Source organism: Gavia stellata, chromosome 2, assembly GCF_030936135.1.
Source record: "Gavia stellata isolate bGavSte3 chromosome 2, bGavSte3.hap2, whole genome shotgun sequence".
In the NCBI taxonomy this organism is placed as follows: domain Eukaryota; kingdom Metazoa; phylum Chordata; class Aves; order Gaviiformes; family Gaviidae; genus Gavia; species Gavia stellata.
This window is the reverse complement of record NC_082595.1, coordinates 36,487,739-36,500,217: the sequence shown is the minus strand read 5'-3', so window position 1 is coordinate 36,500,217 and position 12,479 is coordinate 36,487,739. Positions and strand designations below refer to the sequence as shown.

General features: G+C 37.6%; 1 protein-coding gene across 1 annotated transcript in view; it reads left to right on the top strand.

The window, feature by feature from the left end:
* PACRG (parkin coregulated) overlaps positions 1-12,479 on the top strand; it is a 276,097-nt gene that overhangs the window by 168,748 nt on the left and 94,870 nt on the right. Inside the window, exon 4 of the mRNA XM_059835655.1 lies at positions 5,996-6,145. Coding sequence (XP_059691638.1) covers positions 5,996-6,145 — 150 coding nt within the window. The remainder of the gene's footprint in view (positions 1-5,995; positions 6,146-12,479) is intronic.

The following is a 12,479-nucleotide window of genomic DNA, read 5'->3' as shown; positions in this document are numbered from 1 at the left end:
GAGATGGAAGTTTGGGGTATGTGATTTGATTCTGTAGAATTTAGGCTATCCATGTGCTATCTGGGGAAGAACATTCTGATTCAATCTCTTCTGTGAAAATAGATTGTGTCACAAAAAAGATCCACTATATACTGGGAAAAATGCTGTCGTGTTTCCTGGCTTATAAAATGTATCAGTTCCAAAGATGAGAACTGTGGCTTCTATTGTAGGCAACATCTGAGACTGAGATGGGATTTTCCAAACTGCCACATAAAAAAAACCAAAACAAAACAAAACACCAAACCAACTTACATAGCTTCTAGGTCTTTTTCTTTGAGGTGTTAGAAGTGTTACTCAAGGAAGAGATTTGAATGTTTTAAAATAATCATTACTATTGCTTCATATGTAAGCTGCTTCTATCTAAATGGATAAGCAAACAAGTGGCATGTATCTTAAGAAAAGTGTCCGCATTTAAAGGAAATTAACAAAAGAAAATTCTAAATTTACATCAATTGCCAATAAAATTTAATGAAAAAAACCTCAATGAAGCTGTCAATGACAGCTTAGACCCACAAGACCCATAGACCCACAAGTCTATGGGACCGGATGGGATCCACCCAAGGGCACTGAGGGAGGTGGTGGAAGTGCTCACCAAGCCACTTTCCATCATCTACCAGCAGTCCTGGCTAACTGGGGAGGTCCCAGCAGACTGGAGGTTAGCAAACATGACATCCATCTTCAAGAGGGGCTGGAAGAAGGATCCGGGGAACTACAGGCCCAGCAGTCTGACCTCGGTGCCGGGAAAGATTATGGAGCAGATCATCCTGAGTGCCATCACGCGGCATGTAGAGAACAACCAGGTGATCAGGCCCAGTCAGCATGGGTTTATGAAAGGCAGGTCCTGCCTGACTAACCTGAACTCCTTCTACGACAAAGTGACCCACTTAGTGGATGAGGGAAAGGCTGTGGATGTTGTCTACCCAGACTATAGTAAAGCCTTTGACACCATTTCCCACAGCATTCTCCTGGAGAAACTGACTGCTCATGGCTTGGATGGGCACACTTTTTGCTGGGTAAAAAAGTGGCTGGATGGCCGGGCCCAAAGGGTTGTGGTGAATGGAGTTAAATCCAGTTGGTGGCCAGTCACAAGTGATGTTCCCCAGGACAGTACTGGGGCCAGTCTTGTTTAATATCTTTATCAATGATCTGGACGAGGGGATCGAGTGCATCCTCAGTAAGCTTGCAGATGACACCAAGTTGGGCGGGTGTGTTGATCTGTTTGAGGGTAGGAAGGCTCTGCAGAGGGATCTGGACAGGCTGGATCAATCGGCCGAGACCAATTGTATGAGGTTCAACAAGGCCAAGTTCTGGGTCCCGCACTTGGGTCACAACAACCCCATGTAACGCTACAGGCTTGGGGACGAGTGGCTGGAAAGCTCCCCTGCAGAAAAGGACCTGGGGGTGTTGATCGACAGCCGGCTGAATATGAGCCAGCAGTGTGCCCAGGTGGCCAAGAAGGCCAACAGCATCCTGGCCTGTATCAGAAACAGTGTGGCCAGCAGGACTAGGGAAGTGATTGTATCTTTGTACTCAGCGCTGGTGAGGCCACACCTCGAATACTGTGTTCAGTTTTGGGCCCCTCACTACAAGAAAGCCATAGAGGTGCTGGAGCGTGTCCAGAGAACGGACGAATCTGGTGAGGTGTCTGGAGCACAAGTCTTATGAGGAGTGGCTGAGGGAGCTGAGGTTGTTTAGTCTGGAGAAGAGGAGGCTGAGGGGAGACCTTATTGCTCTCTACAACTACCTGAAAGGAGGTTGTAGAGAGGTGGGTGCTGGTCTCTTTCCCCAAGTGACAAGTGATAGGAGAAGAGGAAATGGCCTCAAGTTATGCCAGGGAAGGTTTAGATTGGATATTAGGAAAAATTTCTTCACTGAAAGGGTTGTTAAGCATTGGAACAGGCTGCCCAGGGTGGTGATTGAGTCACCATCCCTGGAGGTATTTATAAGACATGTGGATGAGGCGCTTAGGGACATGGTTTAGTGGTGGACTTGGCAGTGTTAGGTTAATGGTTGGACTTGATGATCTTAAAGGTCTTTTCCAACCTAAACGATTCTGTGAATTGGTATTGTATATTATCTCATTGCTAACAAGATTTAATAAAGAGCACTGTGAAAAACGTCCATCCCAAAGATGTTCAGTGTTTCAAATATGCTTCCAAATTTCATCATTATCTATTACTGTGGCTTTGAATGGTAGAAAGACAGAGCTGGCTCAGATACTGAGCTTTTACACCAGATATTTGACCTATTAACATTTTAAAATTCTCTTTTAAGAAAGTTATGATGAACTTCAGAAAATACTTGTTTGGAAAAACTGTAGGATTATAAAATAAAATATGTTTGAAGGAAATACTTTATTATATACTTGCATTGAGCAATTATTTAAGCTGGAGGGTCTCCTGGAAAAGTGGGTATCCTCATCACAAGCAAAATTGTCAAGTTATATATCATTAAAGGATAAAACATTGGAACTACCAAGTAACAGAATCAATTTATTGGGTTGGGGTTTTTTTCAAAGTTGCTGCTTAAGAGAATTGTACAATGCATAGCATGTAAACTAGACAACCGAAAGGGAAATATATACCATTGAGGGAAGGAAGTCCTCTAAAAACCCTTTAGGGAGTGGAAAGTTATCTTTAACTGTGAAGCAAACTGGTCATTCACTTTGCTGTTATTGTGAAGATCCAAATCTTACAGCAAACTTCTAGGTCAAAAGGCAACAGCCTAGCATGCTTTCAAATTGGAACACTTTGAATATTATGCATGTTTCCTTCTTTAGGGATATGTAGCTATACTGTACTAAGAGTTTTAAATGGTCTGCTTTATTCCTGTGTAAGGATACTAGTACTTTCTTCCATTTCTGTTAACCTCCGGGTATCACTGACATTTTTCAAAATGTTGAAATGTACTTACTTCATACAATGCATTAAAATTTTCTTCCTTTGATTCATGTGGGAGAATGGTCTGCAGTGATGGTAGTACACAGAAAATAATTACCAGATTTTTGAAAGATAAACATATGTTTGAAATTGATGTATCTTTGGGGCAGGGACTGTCTCTAATTAAATGTTTATACAATGCCTAATATAATCAAGCCAGGAGCTGGTTGACTACTATGCATGCCACAGTCCAAATATTTAATAATAAAAACAACAGTTCTGCAGTCAATTTGATCTTACTTTTGATATTTACAAGTGTTTTCCCAACACACACTGCAGATTTCTGCAATTTGAAAGGCTTCAGGCTCAAATTCTGCAGTCTGTTTGATTCTACCATATCCACTTTAGCACTCAAAATCTTGATCCAAATTCTGTCTTTTGTTTTGCATGTCAAATGGAGGATGGGATGCCCCTGTTTTTGGTCAAGTATCCAGCTGATTTTCTAGCATGCAGATGAAACAAGTGCCAGTATTACTGTTTAAAGTTCCAGCAAGCACCCCTACAGTACAACTCTGATGTGAGGACACTTGCATGACAGGTTCTGTGATGAGCTGTTCTTTGAAAACATTATTCTGGATTCAGTATGTGTTCACTTTGCTGCACTCCTTGGAACACCTTCTCAGTCATGAGACGTAATTGACTCTCTTGACTTTATTAAGGAATTAATCTTTACCAGGACAGTCTTGGCTTCCACTCAAACCAGGGTTGTCTTTGTGCAAGATAGAACTCTGAAAACAGGAAACTGTGAAAACCTTTGGGACCCACCATCTGCAGAAAAAAGTTCTTCCTAGGGGTGGTTGGACAGCCATTTCCACTTACATGACACCCTCTGCATGCCTAAAAATAAGGTCTGTCATCCTCTAGGACAGCTTCTACAGTCAGGAAGAACTATTCCTGGAAGTGGGTACCATTTGTTGGTTAAGCATTAAGAAGCTGTGATTTCTGTCATTGATTATTTTTTATGTCCCTTAAGTTAATTATTAGTGTTTGTATCAATAATTATTTTATTCATTTTATTCATGTTTGTATGAATTCATTCATACAGATGAATACAAATATGCATCCATGTTTGTATGAATAATAATTATTGTACTGAAAATTACAAGTGTTAATGATAATTTCCCTGTTAGTTCAGTTAGCTACTATTTCTGTGTATGACAATTTAGTCATGGATAAACCTATATGTTGGAACCCCAGAGCTTCCTCTTCCCGTCACTCCTTTAAGAAAATGGGTGATGCCTGTTCCTCTGTAAAAGAATATTTTCCTGCCTGGGGTTTGGACCTAACCTTTAAAATTTTATCTGGGGGTCTCTCTTTGCTAAAGCAGCCTTAGAACATCTACCCATGAAAGCATAATTTGGAATAGCCAACCTTTTTGCTGGAACTTAGTGTGAGCATGCTGCATTGATGGACTTCCTGTCCACACATTAATATGCTCAGAGACAATATGAAATTAAGTGTGGCCTGATGACTACAGCAGGGACTTGGCAGATAAGAAGTATGGAATTCAGTCTGTATTTTCATTTAACAACACTTCTTTACCTTCGAATCACCCTATGATGCACTACAGTACCTTTATACCTTGGGCGCTCTAACTCTGTTGTTTACCAGTAGTTTTAGTATGCTGTTCATAAGCATGCAAAGAGGCATGAAGGGAGGTTACTTCCTAGTTGATTTTCAAGAGTTGTCTCTACACATTCACACGACGAATCTGTCTTGCCCTTGTTTTGGAGCTCTAGCTCTGATTTTTAACACTCAGCAGGCATGGAATAAGAAGCAGAAGTGGGTGGGGTGCAGTGTATTTGCTTAAAGAGACGGAAAAACTGACGTTGCTCCTGTGTGAGAATACTACTTCATTCCCTACGAAACAGCATTCCTGTGCACTGACAAAACTTAGTGCCAGAAATACTGTATCCCATTACTTCATTGTGAAGAGGCAGTTCTTGAAGAAGTTGTTAGTAACTCCTCTTCCAATTTCGGTGTGTTCTTTACTATAATTTTTTCCAAGTGCTTATGCTTATGTTATGTTATGTTGAATCATATATTTATGTACTTCTGTCGTTATAAAACATATAGCATTGAATATGAGCTTATCTTTTACAGTTTTTGCTTTCCCAGTGCAATGATTTAAATGTCTATGTAAGTGGGCAGAAGACTGGAAAATTAGACCAATATATAATAGCGTACCAAATTTGACAACTGCTTCCAGCTGCATAATTTCAGAGGAGGTTTTATAACTAGAGGGATTTTGCAAGGAAAAAAAAAAAATATCTATTTCAAGCATGGCTCATTTTTAATTACAAAAGAGAATGCAAAATACTTGCTTTTAGTAAAATTAAAAGAGAAGACAAACAAAAGGTATTTATGAAATGTTTTAGTGTCATAAGATTAGAAGCGTGACACTGAAAGCTAAGAGAAAAATCTAAGTAGGCAAGACAAAATCTTTTTTTATTTCCTAGAATGTTTGTCTTTTTAAAAAAGCCTACAAGGGTTTTTTGTGGGTTTTTTTTCCCTATAAACATTTGTTTCATTGTACTAATTCTCAGAATAGTAGGAATTGTTAGTTGAATGAATAAAATGATCGTGAAATAAATGAGTACAAACATACAAACACTAATTGTTGTACAAGAATGTATCTGTTGTCAACCTTTGCAGGTTGTCTAGCAGTTGTACAGTTCCATTGGCCCCAAATGGTACATACTGAACATTTATTTTTTATGTGTTTGGACTGCACCAGTATTACACAGGCAGCATGAGGGAATAATGAGCTGCATTCTTTGGGTTACTGAAGAGTCAGCACAAATTGTGGGAACAAATAACAATCAGACAAGGCAGTGTTTTATAACATCAGGACTGCAATCCATCTTTGGGATCTTTCAAAGCTGGGCTAATAAAGGCCCACTTACAATCCCCAGCAGAGTACAGTTTAATTAAATTTGTCCATTAGAGGACTCCTCCCCCTCCCTCTACATTTTAGAAATTAATTCTGCTTTCTGCCTGTTCTTTCTACATCACAGATGCACTGAGCCTTCGTAACCGACAGGTCATCTGCATCACGCTGAAAGTCCTCCAGCACCTGGTGGTGTCAGCTGACATGGTGGGGGAGGCCTTGGTGCCCTATTATCGGCAAATCCTCCCAGTCTTAAACATCTTTAAGAATATGAATGGTGAGTTATCCTAACAGACACTGTGTCTTTCAACTCCTAAGGTAAAAAGGGGCTTGAGGCAGGGTTAATTAACAATGTAGTTAAGATTTATTACTGTATATAAACTCAAATCCATTTGGAGCTCTAAATAATGTAAACCCCCCTCTTAGTATTCCCTGAGGATGCACTGAAATTAACAATTTCATTTATTACTCCTTGCACGTACAGTTTATTTAACACAGTACAGAAGCACTGAAGCAGTTCTATAATCTTCCAATAATTAAATTGTAAAGTTTTGTAACAGTCTTTTGAATACATTAATAAATTGCAAAGGTTTTTTCCTCCTTCCAACACAGTTCAGTCCAAGCTTTTTATTCCATTCTGTGCTCTTCACAAGCAATTTACTGCTACCGGCAGGCTTAGGAAAGAATAAAAATAAAAGTAGCAATCAAACTAATTAATTTGAGGGTCAAGAGAACTCCTTGTTGTAGAAAAATTTCAAGTTGCATGATGTCTAGCAAAGCAGTGAAGTTTGAAATTATTACTGCTCACTTAGCAGGTTTTATTATAGAGAAATTTAGAACTAATTTGTATCTACAGTTGAGTATGTTGTTTTCTTTGTAGTGCAAACCTTTATTGCCAGTTTCAGTCTTTAATAACTGCTACTGTGAGTACTGTGAGTACCATATACTGTGAATGCATTTACACAAGTCACAAGCTGAAATCAACATGATGTATCTTGATTTTGCCAAACTAATCTTTAAAATATTTTTCTGTAGTAAACCTATCTGTACTTATCTGTTCAATTATCTATGAAGTTATAACTTTAAAGTTTCTGTTATTGACTTGCAGCCATATAGATCAGAAGAAGTTAATCCCTCACAATCTTGCAAAAGAGGTTTTTCTTGAAATTTATGGCATTTTAATAGTTATCTATAGGACTGCTTCCTATTATACTTTCTGTTTGCATTACTACAGAATGTATTATCTTATACTCCCTATAGAGTGAGTATGAGATTGACCTCAGATTGAAAAATGTCTGTCCAAAGACTGACTTTGAAACTCAGATGAGATTTAGATTTTAGATCCCTTTAAATACATATATGTCTGTGACTCTGTTTTACTTAGTGAGAAACTTGCAGTAACATACGGAATTCCACAAATGCAACGTAGTTCAGATGACAATTGTGGCTTTCGAGAAGTTGTGGGATGAAATGCTATGAATAAAATCCATAGGTTGAACTTAAGTAATTTCAGTAGGGCTTCTTATGAATTAGAAGATTACCCCTTAACAGATCCAATTTCAGTATCTGGCACAAAACAAGACTGTAAAAAGAAGGATTCTCATTGATTAATGAATATACAATACATACTTTTTTTCCAAATTTCAGCCTGAAGTAGCCCATAAATTCTCTTGACTAGGCTTTTCTGCAGTGATTTCAGATGAATAATAGGGAAAGCTCATGTGTAACCAGGTACACAGCTTAACAAGGCATTAAACACATTCTAAAAATATCCTAAGTTTTGATTGTATTGTGAGTAAAATAAAACATATTTTCAACATATTTACATGACATCTGTGCTATGTGAATTTGTGCTTATGTCAAACTACACTAAATCTTGATATTTGGCATTTAAGAACTAAAAACCAAAAAGAAATTAAAAGTAATAGTTCAAAATTAATACATTTTAGTAAAGCATTACATTTTTAGGAATAAATGTTTTGAAAGTTCAGTATTACCAGGAATGAAATGGATACTATTTGCAAGGCCTACCATATGAAACAGTTCAACTTATTCAGTACTTGCATGCGGGTGATAGGGAAAGAGTCATCCTCTGTCTCCCCCTGCCTCAAAAAGCTTATATTTCTTTCCTCCTTCACTGCTGGTTGACAGAAAATGTATGCTCCCTTCCTTCTCCTTTCTATCTCCCATATGCTTAATAGGCAACTGAGGTGCAGGTCTTCGCTCGCAGTTATAAGGAAGGTGTAGAGACTCATTCAAGCTATTTTCTCCACTGCTCGTTCATACAGGTGAAAGATGGGGTGAGGGAGTATACACTCTTCTTCCTTCTTTTATGTATAGCTTAAGAAAGGAGGAACTGTGGTACATCTGGTTGGACTTGATGATCTTACAGGTCTTTTCCAACCTTAATGATTCTGTGATTCTGTGATCTTCCAGGAGTTGTGTGAATTGCAGTCTACTAAGTCTTACACTGTGGAAGTTTGTCCAGAATTAAGGTAGCTGGAAGGAGCCATGTTTTAGTCATTGCCACCTCGCTAGATCAGTATCTATCTGCTGAAAGGAACTCTGTCCCAAATTCAGCATCTGTAAATACCACTCTCACACTAAACAAGTTTATAGTCAAGGAACGTTTACAAAAAAAAGTATTAATAAGACATTAAGGTCAACTTACCTTAAGGTTAAGTTACCTGGTGACCAGTTCAGAACAAACCAAAGTGATTCTTCATGCAGTGTGTGTGATGTGAAGCTCTGGACCTCCGAACCGCAAATTCTTTGGATACCAAAAGTTTACATGGGTTCAGTGAAGGCTCAAAAATGTCATAAAAAATAATCTATTGCTTGTTTAGTAAAACACATGGATCACCTCTGGCTCATGGCATTCCTAAACCACAACGTGGTAGAAGCTGAGAAAGTATTAGGTGAAGTACCATGAATGCTTGTCCTACATTCACATTACCTAGTCATCTCCTTTTGAGAGACACACTTCTGGACTATATGGACATTTGCTATTATCTAAAACAGCCATCCGTATGTTCTTCCTACACTGGTCCCTATCAGACTTGCAGAAAGTACTCAATTCCCATTGAGTTTAAAAATGTTCTGGAACATAGGTGTCTCAGAAATTTTATTCATACTACATACCTCTGATTTCTCTGAATCATGATTCACCTCACAATATTAGACAGGTTTATAAATAAAACAGTAAAAAACCTGCATTGGTAAGATCTTAAGGTTAGGGTATCAGAAACAGGTATTTAATAAGACATATAGAATGTAGGCTTAGCTTCAGCTTGTCACATGCTTATCTCCTCAGTTGTTCTTCAGGCAACAAAATTGGTAAATCATTGTTCAGAGTTCCCAGTGTTACCTGAGCTCAGAATATAATGATAGTTTGAGAAGCTCTCAGTTGTATCCCACTTAAGTCTAAGCAATTCTTTCCAAATTCCCATCTGTTTCCCAACACTGAGGCTACAGTTTCACAGTCAGCAACAGTGTTGTTTAGTTGCCATTGCCTTCAAGGGGCATTCTGTGATAAAAAAGGGAGGTAGCCTTGATGACTCTCCCTGTAGGCAGCCATTTAGTGCAGCTGACTGATTCCCACTGCAGATTTTTACTGGATTAGCCAGGGAGGCTTTGAACTATGTAAATCCTTTTTTCTGGGATCTGATATCTTTGGTGCTTAAAGATGATATCTCCTTGCTCCTATTCAGCCTGCTGGCAAACTGCTTTTTAACCAGCCTCAAGTGTTCCTTTATGCAGAGTTATTAATGCATTCTTTTTAATTGTACACAGACTATTGATCATTCACATAAACACAGTTTCTCATATGTTCCTTTGCTTTTCCATTGTATTTTTGACATTTCCACTTTTTTTTACTCCCATCTGTTACTTCCAAATCACCCTGTCATTATTTTGTAAACATCATAGCCCTTTTTGTAAATTAGCAAGTTCTGACACTGATGTCTTTTCCTATTTTATGATGTCTTCCAAACATGCTTGTCTCTAAAAATGAGTGTCTTCATAATGATTATGTTGTCTTGATAACTGTATAATACCAGCAAAAATGGTAAAGGACTACTGACCTTTTGGAACAGAAGATAATCTAGGTATTTAATTTTAAAATTTTAGCACCCGTAATAGAAATCTTTATTAATAGATTTTTGGTCAATACTTCATAAAGTCTCTATTGACTTCTGCATAATGCCTTTTAGTGAAGTACACTTTTCTTGTAGTTTCATATATCACAGAAATAATTTTGATTTTGTTTTCTGAATTCTCTGTAATTTTATGGCAGTCTGTGAGAACACACAGTATAAATGGAATTGCTGTTAACCAACAAATTAAGGTATGCCAAATATATTTTGTCATTAGTTTTGTGGGCCACAAAATAGATGTAATTCAGGTAAGTGATTGCAGGGCATATGTTCTGTAATTTGGATATTTGGAATTACAGAAATGGAGAATAAGGTCTATTGGTTCGATATGGGCAAATTCTGCCATTTTCTATCCATTTATATTTCTTATGTACAGGTGACTTTACTATTGGTAATTTTTGTAAATTAAAAAAAAGGAGAGTATTGATGAAAAATAAATTTAAAGTTTTAATTACTGAAAACATCTAAAACGTGCTCACCCATCTAAGTCATAAGATACAGGTTAAAATAAATCAATACAACCTAAGTTACAAACACCAGGGGAAACATCCAAGCCTCCTAAGATAAGTCTGTCTAAAAGCCAGAGGAGAGAGTTCAATGAACTTCTGTAGAGTCTCAGTAGTGAGCAAGGGGCTTTTTGGTGCACAAAGCATATTTGGTGTGTCTCAATTTGTGCCCTCTCTGGAGATTAAGGCCCTGACTTGCAGTAGATATTTCTTTCCACTTAGGTTCCCGAGTGCTCTGTTGCAGAGTATTAAGACATAAAAGAGCAAAGTTCTGTTGGTGATGCTACCACTAGTGTCTTTTTATTGGAGACAGTGAGAGCATCCTCACCAACTGGCCATGGTGTGCTCTGAAAAAGGGTTGAAGCTTTCTGTTGCAACTGTTAGCCGGAGTCATAAGACTGGCAGGAGAGCAAGAGAAGGGAACATGAATTCATCCCAGTGACTGGCAAATACTCCTGAGCCGTAGGAGCTCTTTGTCTAATCTCTGCAGACTGAGAGGGGACTAGCAGTCTCTAAGCAAGCTCTCCAACATATGGACTATTATGCAAATGTGCTACTATATAATATAAGAAACAAAAAAAGTCATGATAATGCTTACTAAGTCTATTAGGAACCCTGTAATGCCGCTGTAGTTTTCATTTAAATGTGTAAGTTAAATGTACTCTTATGAAACTCTTGTGAAGAAGAAAAGAGAAAAGAGAAGAGAAGAAAAAAGAAAATAAAATAAAATAAAATAAAATAAAATAAAAGAAAAGAAAAGAAAAGAAAAGAAAAGAAAAGAAAAGAAAAGAAAAGAAAAGGAGAAAAAGATGTATAGACTCAAATGGAAATATCCTTTTTTTGCATCACAAAACCTTTTCTTTTCGGGTGTCAGCATTTTCTAAGCTGCCTTTTACAAATCTGTGAGTTATCTGAGGTAAACACAACTTAAGAACAAATAGAATAAGTTTGTTCTTTTATGAAAGCAGGCAGAAGATAAAAAGAAAAAGGGAAAAAAAAAGGAGTCTTCAGCACCTGGAATATGCTATTAGGGTGTATGTATACCAGAATACTGTCTGAAACAGAAACCTGTTTATTAAAAAGTTTAGACTGCTATGAACAGCAAATTTCTCTTGTTTAATTTACCTGACTGGTAAATGAAAATTTCATTGATTTAATTTAACAACTATTTTATGCTGTCAAATCCAAGCAGTCTTAACAGCTGTACTAACATCAATTCAGGTACACAGAAATATTTTCATGTCATCAATTTATTTTATTCAGTAGTGATCGAGAGCAGCTTTGCAGATAAAATAATGTAGAATAGATGAAAACAGAGTATTATTATAATTTACAAGCCTCAGAGAGAGAAGTATGGGTTGGCACTGCACTGTGGAAGGTACCTCTCCAGCATGGTAATTTTGTCTGTAACTTGTTTCAGTCACTGTAAGGCAAACAGTGGTAACAGGGCAGACTGAAGCCCAAGTTTCTTTTGGCTGCAATAAAAATGCTTTGACACTATCAGTAACTTAAAGCTGACATAAACTTCTGACACCCTCTACCTATCTAGTTAGTCCTTTAAGATAAAATTTTAGAGATACGACTGAGAATACCTGATGTAGCTGAATCATAGCATTCAACGAAATGTGAAGCCACAAAGAAGAATTATACTGCATGTTCTACAGCACCTGAACTTCACTTGGGAAAAAACATTCTCTTGTCTGAAACGTACTTCACGTACTTTGGAGAACTCTGTTTTACAAATACAATAGTACTACATAGACTCTAAAGGAAGAAGCAGAACTTAAGTGTTTAATTGCAGAAGCAAAGGACTGTGGCTACAGGTAAAGGTGTTCCCTGTATTGGAGTCTGAGTATTTTCAGAAATGCTTGTGTATTCCAGAGGCAGCGATGCTCCTCAGAGTGGTTCATGGTTATTAGTAAGAAGCAACAATTATCCTTTAATGTGATTG